Here is a 25,156-nt window from a genome sequence, read left to right on the forward strand (position 1 = left end):
ACATACAATGCATTCTGGGATTCACGTCTGTTTGACCAAAGATGTTATAACAAAATGAGGTGAGTAAGAGTTCACTAATTTTTTGAGGACTTACGGAAATTCATGGTGGGATGTGAACGACGGTAGATGACACAGCCCTTCAACATGCATACTACAAACAGACCAAACTCATCTCGTCTTCTCTTATTATCTTCGGTTTCTGTGAGGAAAAAATGCATGGCTGCGCGCTGAAACTAATGTCGGATTACTTTCGATTTCTATAAAGTGTTTTACCTAGTTATTTCGATCAATGGTGAGCTCACTCACCCGTGATGTGATTGATTATATACAGTAATTGCTATTAGCTAATTCATATTGTAGTTTACGTCAGCCGAGAGTTAGAAAATATGACTGCTTGTGTTGGGTCAATCTTTCCTCAGCGCTAGGACAAATGTAGCCTACATTTTTCCGGTTAGGATGATTGTGTTATGCTATATCTTCTGTGAATATCTGAACAATCCATCCAAAAATAAACTGCTGACATTCTGGACATAACTTTGTAAGGACTGTGTTTGTGTAAATAGTTTCTGAAAAAAGTGTGGCCAGCTCAAACGCTGATTGTTGCGTCATTCGAAACTGCCGTTCTAAACGAGCATTCTAAATGAGTGTTCTAAACACACGGGTGTGATCGTACGCTTCAGGGACCACTGTAGAACGATCACACCCATGTGATGGTACGTGTGAAAGGGTTAAGAGGCTCCGCTGTCCTCCACTCGTTACCTGTATTAATGGCACCTGTTTGAACTTGTTATCAGTATAAAAGACACCTGTCCACAACCTCAAACAGTCACTCTCCAAACTCCACTATGGCCAAGACCAAAGAGCTGTCAAAGGACACCAGAAACAGAATTGTAGACCTGCACCAGGCTGGGAAGACTGAATCTGCAATAGGTAAGCAGCTTGGTTAGAAGAAATCAACTGTGGGAGCAATTATTAGGAAATGGAAGACATACAAGACCACTGATAATCTCCCTCGATCTGGGGCTCCACGCAAGATCTCACCCCGTGGGGTCAATAGGATCACAAGAACGGTGAGCAAAAATCCCAGAACCACACGGGGGGGACCTAGTGAATGACCTGCAGAGAGCTGGGACCAAAGTAACAAAGCCTACCATCAGTAACACACTACGCCGCCAGGGACTCAAATCCTGCAGTGCCAGACGTGTCCCCCTGCTTAAGCCAGTACATGTCCAGGCCCGTCTGAAGTTTGCTAGAGAGCATTTGGATGATCCAGAAGAAGATTGGGAGAATGTCATATGGTCAGATGAAACTAAAATATAACTTTTTGGTAAGAACTCAACTCGTCGTGTTTGGAGGACAAAGAATGCTGAGTTGCATCCAAAGAACACCATACCTACTGCGAAGCATGGGGGTGGAAACATCATGCTTTGGGGCTGTTTTTCTGCAAAGGGACCAGGACGACTGATCTGTGGAAAGGAAAGAATGAATGGGGCCATGTATCGTGAGATTTTGAGTGAAAACCTCCTTCCATCAGCAAGGGCATTGAAGATGAAACGTGGCTGGGTCTTTCAGCATGACAATGATCCCAAACACACCGCCCGGGCAACGAAGGAGTGGCTTCGTAAGAAGCATTTCAAGGTCCTGGAGTGGCCTAGCCAGTCTCCAGATATCAACCCCATAGAAAATCTTTGGAGGGAGTTGAAAGTCTGTGTTGCCCAGCAACAGCCCCAAAACATCACTGCTCTAGAGGAGATCTGCATGGAGGAATGGGCCACAATACCAGCAACAGTATGTGAAAACCTTGTCAAACGTTTTCTGTAAGTCTTCACCTCTGTCATTGCCAACAAAGGGTTTATAACAAAGTATTGAGAAACTTTTGTTATTGACCAAATACTTATTTTCCACCATAATTTGCTAATAAATTCATTAAAAATCCTACAATGTGATTTTCTGGATTTCCCCCCCTAATTTTGTCTGTCATAGTTGACGTGTACCTATGATGAAAATTACAGGCCTCTCATCTTTTTAAGTGGGAGAACTTGCACAATTGGTGGCTGACTAAATACGTTTTTGCCCCACTGTATACACATATGTATACACACATATACACACACACAGACACATATATATTCAGTCAATAAAAAACAAGGGCCATTTAAGATTAATTTATTGAAACTGTAATATATATATATATATATATATATTACACTACCATTCAAACGTTTGGGGTCGCTTACAAATTTCCTTGTTTTTGAAAGAACCTTCTAGGCAGAGTTCCAAAGAAAAAGCCATATCTCAGACTGGCCAATAAAAAGAAAATATTAAGATGGGCAAAAGAACAGACACTGGACAGAGAAACTCTTCCTAGAAGGCCAGTATCCCAGAGTCGCCTCTTCACTGTTGACGTTGAGACTGGTGTTTGCGGATACTATTTAATGGAGCTGCCAGTTGAGGACTTGTGAGGACTCCGTTTCGCAAACTAGACACTCTAATGTACTTGTCCTCTTGCTCAGTTGTGCACCGGGGCCTCCCACTCTTTCTATTCTGGTTTGAGACAGTTTGTGCTGTTCTGTGAAGGGAGTAGTACACAGCATTGTACGAGATCTTCAGTTTCTTGGAAATTTCTCGCATGGAATAGCCTTCATTTCTCAGAACAAGAATAGACTGACGAGTTTCAGAAGAAAGTTCTTGGTTTCTGGCAATTTTGAGCCTGTTATCAAACCCACAAATGCTGATGCTCCAGATACTCAACTAGTCTACAGATTGCCAGTTTTATTGCTTCTTTAATGAGAGCAACAGTCTTTAGCTGTGCTAACATAATTGCAAAAGGGTTTTCTAATAATCAATTAGCCTTTTAAAATTAGAAACTTGGATTAGCTAACAACTTGCCATTAGAACACAGGAGTGATAGTTGCTGATAATGGGCCTCTGTACACCTAATGTAGACATTTAATTTTTTAAAAAATCTGTAGTTTCCGGCTACAATAGTCATTTACAATATTAACAATGTCTACACTGTATTTCTGATCAATTTGATGTTATTTTAATGTACAAAAATTGAGCTTTTCTTTCAAAAACAAGGACATTTCTATGTGACCACAAACTTTTGAACGGTAGTGTAAATACGCTCAGTCTTTATCAAACTACTGTTTTTGCATAATTTCAGTGTGGAACCTGTTAATAATGCCGATTCCAATTCTAAATGCCACTTACAGTTCGCAAAGTAGGGTCGTTACTGACGTTAGTTACCACAGCCACAAAGTCGTAAACCCTCCTGTTTCTATAAATTTGATTTGAAAAATTCTGATTTTAAACCTAAACCCTAACCTTAACCACACTATTAAACGTTTGCCTTTCCTTAAATTAATACCAAAAAGCAAATGTTTTTTCCCGTGCATTTTTACAATTCAGACCATTTTTACTTTGTGGCTGTAGGAAGAAGTGACAACCACAAAATTATGCAATTATTCGAAAACTGCAGCTCAATGTTGGAACACATTTTCCCTACTGTCAACCAGTCCATTTAGAATGTTTGATTAAACTGTCATCATTTGGCAAGGAATGTGGCTTGTGTATCATATCAGTTAGATACGTTTTATAGGCATTTATTTCAGTAGCACGTGGGTGTAGAGGGAGCGGTAGGAACGCAATTGAGTGAGTGAGACACAGAGGGGAAAGGGTGAACTGTGTGATGCTTGGCTTTGCTTCTTTTTTTTATTGTGTCCCAGAAGACAGACAGAGATAGGCCGTTACCTGTGCCAATTAGCTATCTAGCATACTTCGAACACCTGTGTGTAAGTTAACTAGGGAGGAAGTGAAGCTCGTCAACTGGAGGCACAGTTTATGGACCTGTGCAAAACTGCTACAGTAAGTGTATTTTTTTTAAATTGTGTAAACAACAATTCTGACACTGTGATTTAACGCATAGAATATTTATATATTCCTTAAATCCATTATTTTACTTTTAGGTTGTGTGTATTGCTAGCTATTACTGCAAAGTTGGAGCTGGAAACACAAGCAAATTATAAACATATGATGATATGCACATATGCTGATATGCCCATTTCATTGCGGCACAAAATAATCTTTCCAATTTAAAAATATACACTTACTGCAGCAGTTTTTCACAGATCCATACACTATGTGCCTCCAGTTGACGAACGCCACTTCCTCCCCACATCCAAAATAACTGGGAACCCTGAAAAATAAAGGTCAAATCATGATGTCATTGATCTTCAGGTTGGAAAGTCAGAGCTCTAGAAAGAGTCATGCGTTTCGGAGTTGGAATTCCAATTTGGATGACTGTTCAAATTATTTTTTCATAGTTTTTTCCCCGAGTTCCCAGTTGTTTTGAACACATTGAAGTCAGAGATTTCCGAGTTCCATTTGTTCTGAACATGGCATAACACACAAGTGTTGGGAGCACAATAGATATCTAATTAGCACAGACCTACATCTTCAGTCTGTCTTCCGTAAACAAGTACTGTAAAGTGGTGATACGGCCAAGTGGGAACACCAACCCTACCTAACAAGATGTGAAGTAATTTACTTTTTGTTTTGGGAAAATTATTTCTCGCTGATATGAAAGATTTGTTCTAGGGATGCACAATATAACGGTAAGCATATCGGAATCGGCTGATATTTGCTAAAAATGCCACCGTCGGCATTGGCCCGATGTCTAGTTTAACGCCGATGTGCAAAACTGATGTCAAAGTTGACATGCATACCTATATGACGTAGATAGATGATGTAATGACGCCATGAAAAATACAGCACTTCTCAGTACAAAAGCAGAAAAATACTAAGCATACACTTCCAACAACTCAACAAGTTCAAGTCGAGCAGTCATTTGAAAGAGTAAGAAAATTTCAGGGAGAGAACTCTAAGGCGAAATCCAATAACGCCAAGATAATGGAATTCATTGCCCTTGACAATCAACAGTTCTCTGTCGTGGATGATGTTGGCTTTCGCCGACTGGTCAAGCACCTCGAGCCCAGGTACACCCTACCAAGTAGGCACTATTTTTCAGATGTTGCCCTACTGGAGTAACACAGTATTGTTGAAACGCACATCCAGTCACTGCTATTAGCTTCACAACTGACATTTGGACCAGCGATGTCAGCCCCATGATCATGCGAAGTCTGACATCACAGTGGGTCGACGAGGATTTCGTACTGAGGAAAGCCGTATTACATGCTCAAGAATGTGCTAGTTCTCATACCGCTGCTGCCATTTCAATGGCATTTGAGAACATGTTTGAAACTTGAAAACATGAACACACTCCTAGCTCCATTCAAACAACTGACTGGAAAAATAATCTCTTCAACTGCATCTGCAGCAGACGTGATACCCTCTGTCATGGCATTGAAACGCCTGCTCAAAACTGCCGACACAGACCATGGGGTTAAAACTTGCAAATGTATTCTACAAGGGGCTGTGAACAAGTGATTTGGTGGCATTCTCTCTGAGCCTCTTCACTATGTAGCCACCATACTCGGTGCTAGGTACAAGAACCGCTACTTCGATACAGCCAAGAAACAGGGTTTATGTGAAATGTTACAGACGTAGCTGGACAAGATGGAAACGGCCAGTGACAGTGCGTTCCGAGGAAGAAAGGCCACGGACAGACAGAGCTGATTTATTTATTTAATGACGCAAGTCAGTTAAGAACAAATTATTATTTACAATGACAGCCTACCCCTGCCAAACCCAGACGACACTAGGCCAATTGTGATGAAATCCCGGTTGAGACTGAACAAATGAACAACGAAACAGCACAGGAAGTAAGTGAAAGAAATTTTGACTATGTTTTACTGGTAATGGGGACATGCATCAATGCCAACAAAATAACTTTTTGGTCAGTGTGTGTGTGTGTTTTCAACCATTTAACTGTACTAGAATGCTTAAGGTCGCTAAAATTTTAAATATTGGTTATCGGTATCGGCCAAAAATGTCATATCGGAGCATCCCTAATACGTTCCTTAGGTTTCCAAAAGAGTAGCACAAGCGATGCGTGTAAATGTTTTGAGCAAGCGTCAGGGATCTTAACAAAACTCACCTGGTCTGAAGATACAATTGTCAACAGGTGCTAAAGTAGTTAGTGTCTATGAATGGCGTAGTTTACACAGAGCGAATTGTGGGCGAATGTAATGACTGAAAACCCTACATGTGTAGAATTGGTTTTGAGAACCCAGGGTTACATAAATTGTAGAGTAATAATATTACATTGTATTGCACTCTAAACGTATTTCACAGATCCCTTGACCAACATCTTTTAATGTGTTGTTGGTACTAATATTCATTTAAAAAAATGAAATGTAAACTCAACAAAAAAGAAATGTCCTTTTTTCAGGACCCTGTCTTTCAAAGATAATGCGTAAAAATCCAAATAACTTCACAGATCATCATTGTAAAGGGTTTAAACACTTTCCCATGCTTGTTCAATGAAACATAAACAATTAATGAACATGCGCCTATGGAACTGTCGTTAAGACACTAACAGCTTACAGACGGGTCCCTGCTCATCTGCGTGAACGTGCCTTAGGCATGCTGCACGGAGGCATGAGGACTGCAGATGTGGCCAGGGCAATACATTTAAATGTCCATACTGTGAGACGCCTAAGACAGCGCTACAGGGAGACAGGACAAACACCTGATCGTCCTCGCAGTGGAAGACCACATGTAACAACACCTGCACAGGATCAGTACATCCGAACATCACACCTGCGGGACAGGATAGCAACAACTGCCCGAATTATACCAGGAACGAACAATCCCTCCATCAGTGCTCAGACTAGAGGTCGACCGATTAATCGGGATGGCCGATTAATTAGGGCCGATTTCAAGTTTTCATAAAATACAGATTTCCGATTGTTTGGACACCGATTTCGCATTATTTTTTTACACCTTTATTTAATCTGTATTTAGCTAGGCAAGTCAGTTAAGAAAACATTCTTATTTTCAATGACAGCCTAGGGGAACAGTGGGCTAACTGCCTGTTCAGGGGCAGAACGACAGACTTTCACCTTGTCAGCTCGGGGGGTTCGATCTTGCAAAATTTGTTAACTAGTCCAACGCTCTACCACCTGCCTCTCATTGCACTTCACGAGGAGACTGCCTGTTACGCGAATGCAGTAAGCCAAGGTAAGTTGCTAGCTAGCATTAAAGTTATCTTATAAAAAACAATCAATCAAGCATAATCAAGTTAACTACACATGGTTGATGATATTACTAGTTTATCTACCGTGTCCCTGTGTTGCATATAATCGATGTGGGGCGTATCGTTGCTCCAATGTGTACCTAACCATGAAACATCAATGCCTTTCTTAAAATCAATACACAGAAGTATATCTTTTTAAACCTGCATACTTAGCTAAAAGAAATCCAGGTTAGCAGGCAATATTAACCAGGTGAAATTGTGTCACTTCTCTTGCGTTCATTGCACGCAGAGTCAGTGTATATGCAACAGTTTGGGCCACCTAATTTGCCAGGATTTTACGTAATTATGACATGACATTGAAGGTTGTGCAATGTAACAGGAATATTTAGACTAATGGATGCCACCCCTTAGATAAAATACGGAACGGTTCCGTATTTCACTGAAAGAATAAACGTCTTGTTTTCAAGATGATAGTTTCCGGATTTGACCATATTAATGGCCTAAGGCTTGCATTTCTGTGTGTTATTATGTTATAACTAAGTCTATGATTTGATAGAGCAGTCTGACTGATAGAGCAGCTCTTCGTTGTGCGTCAAGCATTGCGCTGTTTATGACTTCAAGCCTATCAACTCCCGAGATTAGTCTGGTGTAACCGATGTGAAATGGCTAGCTAGTTAGCGGGGTGTGCGCTAATAGCGTTTCAAACGTCACTCGCTCTGAGACTTGGAGTGGTTGTTCCCCTTGCTCTGCAAGGGCCGCGGCTTTTGTGGAGCGATGGGTAACGCTGCTTCAAGGGTGGCTGTTGTTGTTGTGTTCCTGGTTCGATCCCAGAGAGGAGGAGCGAGGAGAGGGACGGAAGCTATACTGTTACACTGGCAATTCTAAAGTGTCTATAAGAACTTCCAATAGTTAAAGGTATATGAAGCACAAATGGTATAAAGAGAAATAGTCCTATAATAACTACAACCTAAAACGTCTTACCTGGGAATATTGAAGACTCATGTTAAAAGGAACCACCAGCTTTCATATGTTCTCATGTTCTGAGCAAGGAACTTAAATAACGTTAGCTTTCTTACATGGCACATATTGCACTTTTATTTTCTTCTCCATCACTTTGCTTTTGCATTATATCAAATTGAAAAAATGTCATTATTTATTTGAGGCTAAATTGATTTTATTAATGTATTATATTAAGTTAAAATAAGTGTTCATTCAGTTTTGTTGTAATTGTCATTATTACAAATAAAAATACATTTAAAAAAAAGAGTCCGATTTAATTGGTATCGGCCTTTTTTGGTCCTCAAATAAATCGGTATCAGCGTTGAAAAATCACAATCGGTCGACCTCTAGCTCAGACTGTCCACAATAGGCTGAGAGAGGCTGGACTGAGGGCTTGTAGGCCTGTTGTAACTGCAGGTCCTCACCAGACATCACCGGCAACAATGTCGCCTATGGGTACAAACCCACCGTCGCTGGACCAGACAAGTGTGGCAAAAAAGTGCTCTTCACTGATGAGTCGCGGTATTGTCTCACCAGAGGTGATGGTCGGATTCGCGTTTATCGTCGAAGGAATGAGCGTAAACACCGAGCCCTGTATCTCTGGAGTGGGATCGATTTGGAGGTGGAGGGTTCGTCATGGTCTGGGGGGCGGTGTGTCACAGCATCATCGGACTGAGCTTGTTGTCATTGCAGGCAATCTCAACACTGTACGTTACAGGGAAGACATCCTCCTCCCTCATGTGGTACCCTTCCTGCAGGCTCATCCTGACATGACCCTCCAGCATGACAATGCCACCAGCCAATACTGCTCATTCTGTACGTGATTTCCTGCAAGACAGGAATGTCAGTGTTCTGCCATGGCCAGCGAAGAGCCCGGATCTCAATCCCATTGAGCACGTATGGGACCTGTTGGATCGGAGGGTGAGAGCTCGGGCCATTCCCCCCAGAAATGTCCGGGAACTTGCAGGTGCCTTGGTGGAAGAGTGGGGTAACATCTCACAGCAAGAACTGGCAAATCTGGTGCAGTCCATGAGGATGAGATGCACTGCAGTACTTAATGCAGCTGGTGGTCACACCAGATACTGACTGGTATTTTGATTTTGACCCCCCCTTTGTTCAGGGACACATTATTCCATTTCTGTTAGTCACATGTCTGTGGAACTTGTTCAGTTTATGTCTCAGTTGTTGAATCTTGCTATGTTAATACAAATATTTACACATGTTAAGTTTGTTTATATATTGTTTTATCTGGAAGCAGACCCCATGCAGTACCGTGGACCCATAGCTGTGGGAAGTAAGGGTGCTGCAGCACCCACTGAAAAATGAGAATAAATAAATAAAATAAGCATAATTTAAGTAGTGTTTACGCATCCGACATAGCAGTCTGCAGCGCCAGCGCGGGCAATTTTTTTTGTCCAGGCCTCCCACCCGTTGACAAAACTTTCTCAGCACCTCCCACCACAACATCGGCAGCGAAAGAAATCGCAGCACCCCCAAAACTACTTCCTGCAGCTATGCACGGATCCCACTTTGAGAACCCCTGTTCTGAGTCATCAATGTTACTCAACCCATGTCTGGAAAATAGTCTTCATTAGTGAGTTGCTTGTAGTTAAACAATGATACACTCGACATTACAGGCAATACTGCCGGGCACACGTTTCTGACAGTGCACGAATGTAATAAATCAGATCCACATAGCGATTAAAATGCAGGAGTGGTGCAAAGGTCGGTGTAGTTAAAGTAGCCTGTATCTTCATTTATATAGGAACCACAAATAAATACGTACAAGCCAGTTTACATTGGCAGGTTACATATGAATATAAAGCAGAAATATTATAAATATTCCAAATGTTGCCTCTGGCATCCTCGTTCACCACGGTTTCACTCATTTTACACAAGATCAAAAGCTAGCTAAAATGGCATAGTTGGCTGGCAAGTATATGTCGTTAGCTAACTAGTTTACTATTTGACAAACTAGCTAGCTACCGTTACTGTAACATTAACTGACAAGCAAAATTCACCAGCTGATTAGCTATAGTAGCTAGCTAAAAGTGGATGTGCTTGTGTCTCAAATAGCCTACTCGTGAAAATTCTCATTTATTGAATGAACGCGCTGTTCATTGGTAAAATATATATATTTATATTTAAAAGGCTATTAAACTCAGCTTGTAGATGCAGTAAATGTTGGAATTATCTTACCAAGTGGTGCCTCCTAGTTAACGTTAGTTATGCAATTCCGATTTCTGGTATACGAGTTCCAAACAGTCGCTAGCATAAGGATACCACGGTTAGTTAGTTACCACAGCCACAAAGTAATATTGCTATTGTAAAGATGTATAAAAACAAAAATAAGCTTTTTGGTCCTAATTTAAGGTTATGGTTGGGCTTTGGGTTAGCAGTGTGGTTAGGTTACAAAACTGATTTTAAGACTATATTTATTTTTAAATAGGCGGGGGTCTATGCATTTGTGGCTGTAGTTACAAATGACGACCGGACCGCTTGGTGGACTTTCAATTACTTTCACGGAGTTTAGCGATGGCTCGAGCCCACTGTCAAGACGACAACTCCGCCGCAGCACCATTTCCAAATGTCAAATAACACAGATGTCCCTGGATGTAGTTTTGAATAGATAATACATGGACCAGGCGAATGTACATGTTTATAGTGGAGGTTGGATACGTTTGTATTGTCTTTGTTTACAATGTCTAATGCATTGATTAGTGGCTTGGGGAGTCATTATGCCCCCTTGTGGCTAAGCATTTTCCTTGCAACCTCATCAAGGGTGTGTTCAATATGCAACGTTTCGATGGTTGAGATGAATGTAGAGTTGGTTGAGATGAATGTAGAGTTTGCAAATCTTTACTGGTTTGCGAATGCAGAGTGTATTTTAAGCCGCTGTGCTAAAGAAAACTAAACAAATCATCGTACTGTTCTAAAACATTCACGATTGACTATTGTTATGATATTGACTGGACCCGTTTTCAAACAAGTACGTGCATGTTATGCATGCTGAATACACCTCAGAAAGACGTCAGACATATACACTTGTAAGCGGAACTGTGGCGTTATGGTTTGCACACCGCCATTAAAACTCAAAAAAATATGTGGCGTGAATACGTTTGAATTTAGCAGCCAATGTGGGCCTGCTTGCTGAGATGTAGAAACATCAAGAACACGATTATCTAGTTACTATTTCACTTAAACATGGAAGAGATACGGTGAGTTTATGAGCGCGACTTATTAACATAATTACAATCATCGATGTAGTGTTAGTTTAGTGACAGGATGTGATTTGAGTTCCGTTTCCAACATTCTTTCGTTTGGTGTGTCCATTGCCAGAAGATACCGACCCTACCGTTACGCTTGTTTACACTGAGCTGAACTGGGGTCGGAACTCCGTCATGGTTACATTAATGCCATGTCAGAAACTTGGGCATTTCTGATTTGCTAACCTAGGGGGTTAGAGTCAGATCCTGAGTTTCCCACTTATGAAGTATCAGAAACAACCAGGTCGCAGTTGCAAATGAGAACTTGTTCTCAACTAGCCTACCTGGTTAAATAAAGGTGAAAAAAATGGGAAGGTCTACACACAAACAACTTCAGTTAATTTGAATCGGAGGTCTCAAGTTTCAGACATGACTTGATTGCGGCATGGAGCAGGTGCAATATATAGGTCAGAATATGTACCTCACTGCAGGGATGGGATATGCCACTGTACTCCAAATTTTACCTCTGTCCACACAGCTCCATCGAGAAGATTGAAATACTGCTAGTTTTCCTGGGAAACTGACCTTTTCGTCCTCATGCTAGCTAGCAGTAGCCACAGCAGCCATTATGGAATGGCACGTTGCATTGAACAACAAAGGTGCTGATACTGCCATTCCAAAATGGCTGCGGTGGCTCTTTTAATCCGACTTCGATACCGAAGTGACTTTTTCGTAGCAGGGTAGGAGAAGGGTCAGGGTTAGAGAAAATGCTCTTCTAACCTGCTATGAAAATCACTTTGTATTGGAGTGGCGTGAAATGTGTGTCCTGACAAAAAGGCAGTTTTCTGGGAAAACTAGCAGTATTTCAATCTACTCTATGTATCAGTGTGGATAAAGCTACAATTTGGAGTACAGTGGCATATCCCATCACTACATTTAGGTATATTTTCCAAACCATATCTCGTAAACCCTATGCCATGGCTGTCTGTCACCAGATCTCAACCCAATTGAACACATTCTGAAGCGGTGCCTGAAACAGCATTTTCCACCACAATCAAAAAAACACAAAATTGAATTTCTCATGGAATAATGGTGTCGCATCGCTCCAATAGAGTTCCAGACACTTGAAGGGTGGCAGGTAGCCTAGTGGTTAGAACGTTAGGGGAGTAACCAAAAGGTTGCTGGATCGAATCCCCGAGCTGACAAAGTAAAAATCTGTCGTTCTGCCCCAGAACAAGGCAGTTAACCCACTGTTCCCCGGTAGGCCGTTATTGTAAATAAGAATGAGTTCTTAACTGACTTGACTAGTTAAATACATTTAAAAAATAGAAAATATAATCTATGCCAAGGTGTATTGAAGCTGTTCTGGCTCGTGATGACCCAACACCCTATTAAGACACTTTTATGTTGGTTTACTTTATTTTGGCAGTTACCTATATCTCATCATGGATCTATGAATATGACAAATGATTATGCGTATATCAGCCATTCAATATACATTTGAACCTATTACTATCTTGCACAGTCACTAATATCCACATATATTTCTATTTCAGTCCACTGTTGAGCAATCAGCCGTGGGAGGGCTCAGATCTCCCATCCCCAAACCTGAGACCAAGGCACCAGGAACTGATCCCAACGCCATGTGGCCCAGTCAGTATACATCCCAATTGTTCTCCTTATACACAGAGTAGACATTGTCACATTTATCTGTTCTAGCTGTTGCTTGAATTGGGAACCAGAGTCCTATTCAGTTCAACATTCTTCCTGCACTGTTGTGTCACTCAACTCTGTAAACATGTTTCTCTTATCACATAAATAAGAATGTAGACTACATGTTCACAGCATAAGAAGAATGTTCCTTTGTCTTACTCAGAAATTTGCACCCGTTTTGATTGAATAGGGCCCTAGGTGTCTGTGTGTAAAGAAAGGTTATATGCTTGGCTTTCTCCCCACAGATAAAGCCTTGGTCAGAGCTGTCATGCTTGGTGAAGCTTTACTTCTGCTTCACCATCGCCTCTCTACTGGCACTATTGGCCCTCACACTGACAAACATCTACAGGCAAAGCATGGCAACGTACAGCTATGAGGACGACTTCACTGTATCTCTCATCCAACTGGTTGGAATTTGTAAGTGGCATGTCTTACATTAGTGGCAATAGCAACAGATTGTTAACTAATGATGTAATCAACAGAGTGCCAACTCCTTACTGTGTCCAGACATGAACACATTATGAAATATTCAGAGAAAAGAAATGTAATCCCCAATTCTGATCACCCCATGTCACCATTGTTCTATGGTTAAATCCTGATTATGCCGCCTACACCAATACTGTATCACACACAGTCTTCTTTATGTTTCTCCAGTGTTCTGCATATACTACATCACCAGGGGAATCCTGCAGGAGAACAGGCAGGAGTTGATAGTGTTTGTTCTCAGTGTGTTGGTGGTCATGATGCGCTCTGTGGTCAACTTCATGGTGCTCCCTCTCCAGGATAGAAAGGACCTGCTTCTGGTACGCTGCATGTGGACCGACAAAATTAAACTCCTATGTCTAATCCAGGGTCATATTCAGTACGGTATACCGTAGCAAAGTGTTTTGCAACAGAAAACAACAATCTGTATTCTCATTGGACAAGTTCAGGTACTACCTCCCCGTTTAAAAACATATTCTCCCTACAGAACACGGCTCAATAGTGACCAGACGTGATTGTGCATGTGCTTATGTCACAGGTGCTGTTTGAGTAGCTGAGGTAGTGAATCAGTGTGTGTGCTTGTGTGGTAGGTGCGGTTTGTGTGCATCCTGTGTGTGGGCGTGGTCCATGTCCTGTGTGCCACTCTGCTCATCCAAAGGCCCAACATGATGGCCTTCCGGGTGGGCGGAGCTCTGGAGAGCTTCCAGGAGCAGTACTTCCTGATCAACCTGTGCTTCTCCATGGTCACCTTTGACCTACAGGCCCAGGTACCGCCACATTCCACATGTGTCATAATACATGTCTGACACACGACAACCATTTTCTTCCGACAGATGGCGTCATTCTAACACGTTGTGTTGCCTTGACATTGAGCATCTTTGGTGCAGATATGTATGATTGCCTTCAGGGTATTTATTTGTATTTATAAGGATCCCTATTATTCCTGGGGTCCAAACAAATGGAAGCTAAAATATAACAGTACATATAACATAATTACACCAGTACATATCCACAATGCATTTCTAATATCACCGTACAAGCATGTGTGTAGAGTGAGTGTGTGTGTCTTGTCACAGTCCAAGGTGTAGTTTTATGGTTTTTAAACCTGATTTTACTGCTTGCATGTTACTTGATGTGGAATAGAGTTCCATTTAGTCATGGCTCTGTGTAGTACTGTGCATTTCCCAGATTCTGTTCTGCACTTGGGGACTGTGAAGAGACCTCTGGTGGCATGTCTTGTGGGGTATGCATGGGTGTCTGAGCTGTGTGCTAGTAGTTTAAACAGACAGCTCGCTGCTTTCAACATGTAAATACCTCTCACAAAGACAAGTAGTGATGCAGTCACTCTCCTCTACTTCGGGCCATGAGAGATTAACATGCATGTCATTGATGTTAGCTCTCTGTACATTTAAGGGCCGGCCATGCTACTTTGTACTGGGCCAACTGTAATTTGCCTTTGTCCCTCTTTGTGGTGCTTGACGATATGACTGGGCAGTAGTCCAGGTGCAACAACTCGAGCCTGTAAGACTTGTTTTGTTGATAGCAATGTCAAGAAAGCAGAGCAATTCTTTCTCCCTATCTTAGCTACCATTACATCAGTATGTTTTGACCATGACAGTTTACAATCCAGGGTTACACCAAGCAGTTTTAGTCTGCTCAACTTGCTCAATTTCCACATTCTTCATTATGCAATTTAGTTTAGGTTTTAGTGAATGATTTGTCCCGGATATATTGCTTTTAATTTTAGAAATATTTAGGACTAGCTTATTACTTGTCTCCCATTCTACAACTGACTGCAGGTCTTTGTTCAGTGATGCAGTGATTTTACTTGCTGTGGTAGCTGACGTGCATAACGTTGAGTCATCAGCATACATAGACACACAGGCTTTACTCAGTGCCAGGTCAGTAGGAAAGATTGAAAAAAAAAATAAAGGTCCTAAACAGCTACCCTGTAGAATGCAGCCTCTCTTTTCTGTTAGACAGAACTCTCGATCATAATATAGCAGGGGATGTAAGGTCATAACAAAAAAGTTTTTCCAACAGCAGATTATGATCGATAATGTCAAACGCTGCACTGAAGTCTAACAAAACAGCTCCAACAATCTTATCAATTTCTTTCAGCCAATCATCAGTCATTTGTGTAAATGCTGTACATGTTGAGTGCCCTTCCCTATAAGCATACTGAAAATCAGTTGTTAATTAGTTTACTGTGAAATAGCATTGTATCTGGTCAAACAATGTTTTCCGAAAGTTTACTGAGGGATCGCAACCGGTTGATTGGTCAGCTGTTTGAGCCAGTAAAGGGTGCCTTGCTGTTCTTGGTTTAGCGGAATGACTTTTGCTTCCGTCCAGGTCTGAGGGCTCACACTTTCCTGTAGGCTTAGATTGAAGAGGTGGCAATATAGTCCGCTATCATCCTCCATCATTTTCCATCCAAGTTGTCAGACCCAATAGCTTGTCATTGTTGATAGACAAGTTTTTTTCTCCTCGCCCTCACTAACTTTACGGAATTCAAAATTATAATGCTTGTCTTTCATAATTTGGTCAGTTATGCATTGATGTGTTGGATTAGAATTTGTTGTTTGCATGTCATGCCTAAAAAATGTAAGTAGTTGACAATATCAGTGGGTTTTGTTATGAATGAGCCATTTGATTCAGTGAATGATGCAGCAGAGTATGCCTTTTTGTCCGAAATTTAATTTAAGGTGCTCTAAAGGTGGTCCTTTTTCAGGGCCATTCATACATCAGGGTCTTTGGGATGGAGCTGTACTAGATTTATAGTTGGAATAATCTGTGGCTTGTTTTTCCTGTTTCTCTGTCAGCTGTGCCTTTGCATACTGATTATGACGTCAGGTACAACCATGTCCTTCACGAACAGCATCATCCTGGGCTTTGGTGTGGTCTGGGCCTGCCTTACCGCAGCCATGGGGGCTATCGCAGTGAGTAACAAGTATCAAGAGAATAAAAAAAATATGTAATTTAATAATTAGTGTGCACTGCACAAGTGCATAAACAGTAGAACATAAATCACAATGAAATACTACACCCATAAAGTATGTGAACTCAATTGAATGAAGGATGGTGGAAATAATTTTTAGATTGTAAGCACTAACCTTTGTTACAGGTTTTAAAAGAAGCCAAGCCGCTGGTTTGGGTCTTTGTCCTTCTTAATGTGCCGGAGGTGGCCTACTTCGTGTACCTGATGTACAGGGTGAGCTGTGAAAGCCAGTGGTTGAACTGATCTCAAATCAGATCTTTAGGGAAAGTATGGTAAATGGTTGCTCTGAGATGGACTTCGTGGTCTTCTGATTTCAGATCAGTGTACACTGGGGGCAGGATAAGACGTATACACTGGAGGCCGCTGCTGTGACTGGAGCGGGGATCTCAGTGCTGATCAAAGGCGTGCTTTTCTGGTCTCTCTTCCGATTGGCGCGCAGCTTCGGCCAGGGCCTGAGGGAGAGGAGTGAGTAGATTACTGCCTGTATTTTTTCCTTCACCTGTTCCACTGTATGTTTACCAGGAGTCAATATACTCAGGCTAGACTAGAACAAGGCTCATAGACGACACAAACATTAAAAAACATTTTTTGACACATTGAAGGAGCATTTGTATTAACACATTTTTGTTATGGGCACAGTAAAACAGTCATTCCAAGAACTTCTGACTGAAATCATGAAACAGACCTTCAACTACAGTTGAAGTCGGAAGTTTACATACACCTTTGCCAAATACATTTAAACTCAGTTTTACACAATTCCTGACATTTAATCCTAGTAAAAATTCCCTGTTTTAGGTCAGTTAGGATCACCACTTTATTTTAAGAATGTGAAATGTCAGAATAATTTCTTTCATCACATTCTCACCCCGCCACACTGGCAACACTTTAAGGGGCGTTGCACTAATAATTTGGCTGACTAGGGAAACATTCCCGCTGTTCTGTTCTTAGTGCCAGTCTGCACGTACAAACTAAAACATTGTAACTAATAATGGCATCTTTATGCTTTCATTAATAAAATGATAAAAATACTCTTTCAAAATGACGCCGTTTATTTAGTTATGGATCCATAACGAATTACTATGGGAATAAATATCAGAAATATCCTCCAATCCTCTATATGTAATTATTGGCGGAGAGTCACGTCATACTGTAGGCCTACCGTAGGCGACATGAGTCTCCACTAGTGTTGAGTAATGTGCTGTTAAAAGTTGTGTAGGTCTTATTTAAAGAGTGTATTGAAGTTAGAAGCAAAAGGATTTGAGGCAATAGCCTACAACTATTTTAGCACAGTTTTGCGCTGCTCTGAGACAAGCATGGGGACTGGTCTTAATAAATCAATGAGACTTTTATTTTTACTGAATCTCCGTTTGGGTATTGGTTAGACTAGAATTAGAAAATGAGGGTGTAGAAATGTTATGCTATTAGTGTAACCTTTATTTGAACTAGGCAAGTCAGTTAAGAACAAATTCTTACAAGGACAGCCTACTCCTTCCTCCCCATCGGGGAATTGAACCCTGGTCTCCCACGTGCCCGCAGGACACTGGATTTTAGCTAAATAGCCCAGTACTGTACTCCCGACCTTCACGTTGTACAGCGCCATATTTTCCATTCCATCCCAACGGAAATCCAGAGGGTTTTTCTTGGAACAGAAACTCCATAATATTAATCAAATTAATCCCAAACTCTAGTAGTAATTGGAACGGTAGAGACAAATTATGTGACATTGTGGTTACAAGATGCTGTGTTTTTATTGACAGTAGTGATGGACAGCTGGTGGCATTTTGAAAACAGGTTTTCAAACACTTGTAGCCTGATTAGCAGGACAATAGACTCTTTTTGCCCAGCTACTGTAGGTGTGAACATCCCCGTACATGCAATGTATTCGATGCTTATGTACTCTGATTGCTACATTTAACTCAAAACAGTACAGTATTTTGTCATCAACATCTTGATGCTTTCATTAATAAAATAATAATTACTCTTTCAAAATTGGTATGTTTATTTAATTATGGATCCATAACGAATTACTATGGGAAATAAATATCTTTGAATTACAGAAATATTGGAACAAAGTTGTCTAATGAAGGTAAACATTGTTGCTTACTGGAAAATACTCTTTCAAACACACGGTCACGTTGTACAGCGCCATTATGGCTATTAGCAGGGCTATATTTTGGCCTTTATGGGTGGCGCACAATTGTCCCAGTGTTTCTTTCCCTCTAAAAACATATATGTTTTAGCCTTAACAAATATTATTTTGGACTTTATTCAGATTTATAATCGCTCTCTTTTGTTTTTCTGAAAACGTAATAACCTCATATTATATATTATCAAATTGATGACACAGTCATATAGCCAGCACCTACATAAAGCTGAGTGACTCACTCAATCATGGCTTTGGATAAAAATAAATAAGTACCAACATTCTTTCTGATAGTCTTTTAATAAAGACATTTTTTGATTACCTTACCTGGACAACATGTACAGTATTATAATAGCCCATTATGGGGCTATTAGCAGGACAATATACTTTTACCAACACCTCTCTGTATTTTGATACTTTGTGGATGGGGCCTCCCGCAGTGTAAAATGCATTGCTACAGATGCAAGTTCGATACCCGTGCCGGCCGCCACCGGGAGACGTCGGCCATCGGCTTTTGGTTTTAATTTAGAATCCTCTATATGTGACTCTCCGCCAATAATTGCGTCATATTTTTCGATATACTGTAGATGACATGAGTCTCACTAGTGTTGAGTAATGTGCTGTTAAAAGTGGTGTAGGTCTTATTTATTAAAGGGCATATTGAAGTTAGAAGCAATAGGATTTGAAGCAAAAGCCTACAACTATTTTAGCACCATTTCACGCTGCTCTGAGACAAGCATGGGGACTGGTCTTGATAAATCAGAGATTTTTATTTTCTTAATCTCCTTTTGGGTATTGTTAGACTAGAATTAGAATATTATGGTGTAGAAATGTTATGCTCTTAGTGTAACCTTTTTATTTAACTAGGCAAGGTAGTTAAGAACAAATTCTTATTTACAAGGACCGCCTACTCCTTCCTCCCCATCGGGGAATTGGACCCTGGTCTCCCGCATGCCCTGCCCGCATGACACGGGATTCTTTAGCTAAATAGCCCAGGACTATACTCCTGACTGTGACATTGTACAGCGCCATATTTTCCGTTCCATCCTAACAGAAACCCAGAGGGATTTTTGTTTTTCTTTGAATAGAAACACCATAATATTAAGCAAGTACCATTCAAAAGTTTAGACACACCTACTCATTCAAGAGTTTCTTTATTTTTACTATTTTCTACATTGTGGAATAATAGTGAAGGCATCACAACTATGAAATAACACATAGAATCAGTTAAGAACAAATTCTTATTTACAAGGACAGCCTACTCCTTCCTCCCCGATCTCCCTTGTGCCCGCATTCCCTACAGCCATTATTGAAGTCTATCAAATGCTTCTCAGAGATAGCACTAGCACTAACTAGCATTAATGGTAACAGTGGTTCACACTTAAATAATGTGCCATAGAATACTGCAACTTTTAAAGGAGGAACCACTGTAAAGCCAATTTATGCTTGCTCCAGTGATGCGATCCGGAGGCTCTGTACAGAGGGCGTGATGCGATCCGGAGGATCTGTACAGAGGGCGTGATGCAACTGCAAAGCCCCCCGTAGCCTTGCAGAGGCCAAATCGAGCTCACGGAGTACCGTACGCTTCCCAAATGTTTTAACAATGCAGAGGACTCCGTATAGCTCCGCATTGACATGATTGGTTGACTGTAGATGGGGGCGGGAGGTCCTGAATAAAACAAACTTCCTTGACAACTTCCTTCACAACAGCTCTGCGAAGCATGAATGCAGAGGCTGTATCACCGTAAATGCTGTACAGCCAATGCAGATGTCAGATTGACCATGCAGTGTTAATGAACAAAATAACTATGGGGTTTATGTGCATGGCACAGCCATATGGGCTACCCAGACCAGTAACATATTTAAACTCAAATATGCCATTCTATTATTTCAAAAATACATTTTATTAGTCTTATGTTTCTTAGGAGAGGCCTAAAATAAATACATGAGACTGTGTGAATTAGGTTCTAAAAAAACATTGCCAGATACAGTGGGGCAAAAAAGTATTTAGTCAGCCACTAATTGTGCAAGTTCTCCCACTTAAAAAGATGAGAGGCCTGTAATTTTCATCATAGGTACACTTCAACAATGACAGACAAAATGAGAAAAAAAACATCCAGAAAATCACATTGTAGGATTTTTAATGAATTTATTTGCAAATTATGGTGGAAAATAAGTATTTGGTCAATAACAAAAGTTTATCTCAATACTTTGTTATATAGCCTTTGTTGGCAATGACAGAGGTCAAACGTTTTCTGTAAGTCTTCACAAGGTTTTCACACACTGTTGCTGGTATTTTGGCCCATTCCTCCATGCAGATCTCCTCTAGAGCAGTGATGTTTTGGGGCTGTTGCTGGGCAACACGGACTTTCAACTCCCTCCAAAGATTTTCTATGGGGTTAAGATCTGGACTGGCTAGGCCACTCCAGGACCTTGAAATGCTTCTTACGAAGCCACTCCTTCGTTGCCCGGGCGGTGTGTTTGGGATCATTGTCATGCTGAAAGACCAGCCACGTTTCATCTTCAATGCCCTTGCTGATGGAAGGAGGTTGTCACTCAAAATCTCACAATACATGCCCCCATTCATTCTTTCCTTTACACGGATAAGTCGTCCTGGTCCCTTTGCAGAAAAACAGCCCCAAAGTATGATGTTTCCACCCCCATGCTTCACAGTAGGTATGGTGTTCTTTGGATGCAACTCAGCATTCTTTGTCCTCCAAACACGACGAGTTGAGTTTTTACCAAAAAGTTCTATTTTGGTTTCATCTGACCATATGACATTCTCCCAGTCTTCTTCTGGATCATCCAAATGCTCTCTAGCAAACTTCAGATGGGCCTGGACATGTACTGGCTTAAGCAGGGGGACACGTCTGGCACTGCAGGATTTGAGTCCCTGGCGGCGTAGTGTGTTACTGATGGTAGGCTTTGTTACGTTGGTCCCAGCTCTCTGTAGGTCATTCACTAGGTCCCCCCGTGTGGGTCTGGGATTTTTGCTCACCGTTCTTGTGATCATTTTGACCCCACGGGGTGAGATCTTGCGTGGAGCCCCAGATCGAGGGAGATTATCAGTGGTCTTGTATGTCTTCCATTTCCTAAGAATTGCTCCCACAGTTGATTTCTTCAAACCAAGCTGCTTACCTATTGCAGATTCAGTCTTCGCAGCCTGGTGCAGGTCTACAATTTTGTTTCTGGTGTCCTTTGACAGCTCTTTGGTCTTGGCCATAGTGGAGTTTGGAGTGTGACTGTTTTAGGTTGTGGACAGGTGTCTTTTATACTGATAACAAGTTCAAACAGGTGCCATTAATACAGGTAACGAGTGGAGGACAGAAGAGCCTCTTAAAGAAGAAGTTACAGATCAAATCAAATCAAATTTATTTATATAGCCCTTCGTACATCAGCTGATATCTCAAAGTGCTGTACAGAAACCCAGCCTAAAACCCCAAACAGCAAACAATGCAGGTGTAAAAGCACGGGTCTGTGAGAGCCAAAAATCTTGCTTGTTTGTAGGTGACCAAATACTTATTTTCCACCATAATTGGCAAATAAATTCATTAAAAATCCTACAATGTGATTTTCTGGATTTCTTTTCTCATTTTGTCTGTCATAGTTGAAGTGTATCTATGATGGAAATTACAGGCCTCTCGCATCTTTTTAAGTGGGAGAACTTGCACAATTGGTGGCTGACTAAACACTTTTTTGCCCCACTGTACATTTTTTTAGAAGGCAACATACCGTAAATCTGTCTGTAAAGAGTATAAGACGAGCTAACCCGGGTACTTTAATGTCTCTCTCTCTCGCTCTCCAGTGTTTTCATCGGACAAGCAGTAAAGTGCCGTCATGAGAAGAAAGTGGCTACGGTTACACAGGATGGATAAGCAACTATTTCTACATTTTGTAACAACTCTCTGGTTCTGACCAATGTTTGAAGTTAGGAACTAGAGGGAAATGCACTCAAATGGGCATTGGACCGGTCTGTTTTTACTGAAGATGATTTCACTGCAAGTGCCTTCGGAAAGCATTCAGACCCCTTTACTTTTCCCACATTTTGTTACAGCCTTATTCTAAAATGGGTTAAATAAAAAAATACAAATCCTCAGCAATCTACACACAATACCCCATAATGACAAAGCATAAACAGGTTTTTAGAAATGTTTGCTCATTTATAAAAAATTAAAAAATAAACATCTTATTTACATATTCAGACCCTTTGCTATAAGACTCGAAATTTAGTTCAGATGCATCCTATTTCCATTGATCAACCTTGATGTTTCGACAACTAGATTGGAGTCCACATGTGGTAAATTTGGATTTGGAAAGGCACATGCCTGTCTAGATAAGGTCCCACAGTTGACAGTGCATGTCAGAGCAAAAACCAAGCCATGAGGTCGAAAGAATTGTCTGTACAGCTCCGAGACAGGATTGTGTTGAGACACAGATCTGGGGAAGGGTATCAAAAATGTCTGCTTCCTTGAAGGTCCCCAAGAACACACTGGCCGTCATTCTTAAATGGAAGAAGTTGGCTGACTGTCCAAAATGAGCAATCGGGGCGAAGGGCCTTGGTCAGGGAGGTGACCAAGAACCCGATGGTCACTCTGACAGAGCTCTAGAGTTCCTCTGTGGAAATGGGAGAACCTTCCAGAAGGACAACCATCTCTGCAGCACTCTTCCAATCAGGCCTTTATGGTAGAGGGGTCAGACGGAAGCCATTCCTCAGAAAAAGGCATATGACAGCCTGCTTGGAGTTTGCTAAAAGGCGCACAAAAACTCTCAGATCATGAAAAACAAGATTCTGGTCTGATGAAATGAAGATTGAACTCTTTGACCTGAAAGCCAAGCGTCACTTATGGAAGAAACCTGACACCATCCCGACAGTGAAGCATGGTGGTGGCAGAATCATGCTGTGGGGATGTTTTTCAGTGGCAGGGAGTGGGAGACTAGTCAGGATCAAGGCAAAGATGAATGGAGCAAAGTACAGAGAGATCCTTGATGAAAACCTGCTCCAGAGCACAGTACCTCAGAATGGGGTGACGGTTCACCTTCCAACAGGACAACTACCCTAAGCACACAGCCAGGACAATGCAGGAGTGGCTTCGGGACAACTCTCAATGTCCTTGAGTGGCCCAGCCAGAGCCCGGACTTGAACCCGATCTAACATCTCTGGCGGAACTAGAAAATAGCTGTGCGGCGACGCTCCCCATCCAACCTGACAGAGCTTGAGAGGATCTGCAGAGAAGAATGGGAGAAACTCCCCAAATACAAGTGTGCCAAGAAGACTCAAGGCTGTAATTGCTGCTAAAGGTGGTTCAACAAAATACAGAGTAAAGAGTCTGAATACTTATGTAAATGTTACATTTCCATTAAAAAAACAAAAACACAATTTTACCTTTTCCTTTATCATTATAGGGTATTGTGTGTAGATTGAGGAGGGGGGAGACATTTAGTCAAGTTTAGAACAGGGCTGTAATGTAACAAAATGTGGAAAAAGTCAAGGGGTCTGCATACTTTCCCGAAGGCACTATAAGTTACAAAACACTGTAAACTAATTATTTTATAATAGCTGATGAGCACCACTGATTAATTTGTGAGTCTATGACATGGTTACTTTTATAACATTTTACCTACTTCTAGAGGATTCATCTCAGTATGTTGGATAATGCTTACCCTTTAATGTGCCTACAACACGTACAGTGAGATGTTAAGTTCTTTGGAGTCTGGCGAACCAGTTTACAAGGCCAAATGCACAATGTAACTTCTGAAACAGCTACTGTATGTAAATCAATGCAGATATTCTGTACAACTATCTTTTTAGGGTCACTTTGCTTTTACCATAATTATGAATGGATTATCACTTTTACCTTATTATTTAAAGTGTGCTTGTTGTAAAATAAACCAAAGACAATGTTCAGTGGCATTCTAATACATCCATTGGAAATTGTGCCCTGTCTATGAAATGGTTTATTTGAGAGGTTTTATACTGCTAACTTTTTAGATTTCTGTTTTGGTGAACAATATTTATAATTTCATATACAGTAGTATATTCCTATGTATTAACTACTTTTGATATGTCCATTGTCTATGCACTACCCAAAATAACTTAGTTTGAAATAGATTAAAAATTATCATTAATCGTTGTTGAAAGACTGAACATCTTTATAGGTTTTCGCTGCACTTTATTGATTGGTTGACAACCCATTATCGTGTTTTTGTAAACTGCAGGTTTTCAATAAAATGATGAAATAAGGGTTGCAGTAAACTCCTTAATTATCATTTAGGAAGAGAAGTGAACTGCTGGGAAAGACCATACTTCCTCAAATATTCAATAAGTAATAAAGCATGTTATGCTGTCTTTTTCCTTGTTCTTAGTCACTTACAAAAATAGGGTTCAAATTGATCTGACCTCGACATGCATGAAAAACAATAACGCAGCATTTGAATATTTCAACAAGGTATCACCC

The 25,156-nt window shown here is 41.0% G+C and overlaps 2 protein-coding genes and 1 long non-coding RNA gene across 5 annotated transcripts in view; 2 read left to right on the forward strand and 1 right to left on the reverse strand.

Annotated features, from left to right (window-relative positions):
* LOC135572560 (uncharacterized) overlaps positions 1 to 529 on the forward strand; it is a 2,791-nt gene extending 2,262 nt beyond the window's left edge. For both annotated transcript variants that reach the window (XR_010464395.1, XR_010464396.1), the window contains one exon: positions 1 to 529. This exon is cut by the window's left edge and continues 583 nt beyond it. This is a non-coding gene — a long non-coding RNA (uncharacterized LOC135572560).
* LOC115132251 (solute carrier family 35 member E2A-like) overlaps positions 1 to 10,538 on the reverse strand; it is a 31,590-nt gene extending 21,052 nt beyond the window's left edge. The window contains exons 1-2 of one of the 2 annotated variants that reach the window (XM_029664696.2): positions 10,358 to 10,538; positions 4,113 to 4,198 (exon numbers count right to left, since the gene is read on the reverse strand). The gene's annotated coding sequence lies outside the window, so the exon portion shown is untranslated. The remainder of the gene's footprint in view (positions 1 to 4,112; positions 4,199 to 10,357) is intronic. The other variant, XM_029664697.2, reaches the window with a different exon arrangement.
* Positions 10,539 to 11,203: 665 nt separating this feature from the next.
* Positions 11,204 to 24,942, forward strand: LOC115132252 (uncharacterized). The gene is made up of 9 exons (XM_029664700.2): positions 11,204 to 11,376; positions 12,921 to 13,017; positions 13,323 to 13,494; positions 13,732 to 13,880; positions 14,151 to 14,327; positions 16,383 to 16,499; positions 16,685 to 16,771; positions 16,876 to 17,023; positions 22,507 to 24,942. The coding sequence occupies exons 1-9, from the start codon at positions 11,363 to 11,365 to the stop codon at positions 22,527 to 22,529; spliced, it is 984 nt and encodes a 327-aa protein (XP_029520560.1). The 5' UTR covers positions 11,204 to 11,362; the 3' UTR covers positions 22,530 to 24,942.
* Positions 24,943 to 25,156: the final 214 nt, after the last annotated feature.

This window comes from Oncorhynchus nerka, linkage group LG7, assembly GCF_034236695.1.
Source record: "Oncorhynchus nerka isolate Pitt River linkage group LG7, Oner_Uvic_2.0, whole genome shotgun sequence".
NCBI classification, from domain to species: Eukaryota; Metazoa; Chordata; class Actinopteri; order Salmoniformes; family Salmonidae; genus Oncorhynchus; species Oncorhynchus nerka.

Excerpts from the sequence above, each read along its gene's own strand:
- LOC115132252 (XM_029664700.2), top strand. Across the intron at positions 14,328-16,382 it reads CCTTTGACCTACAGGCCCAG|CTGTGCCTTTGCATACTGAT; the intron begins GTACCGCCACAT and ends TTTCTCTGTCAG. Across the intron at positions 16,500-16,684 it reads CAGCCATGGGGGCTATCGCA|GTTTTAAAAGAAGCCAAGCC; the intron begins GTGAGTAACAAG and ends CCTTTGTTACAG.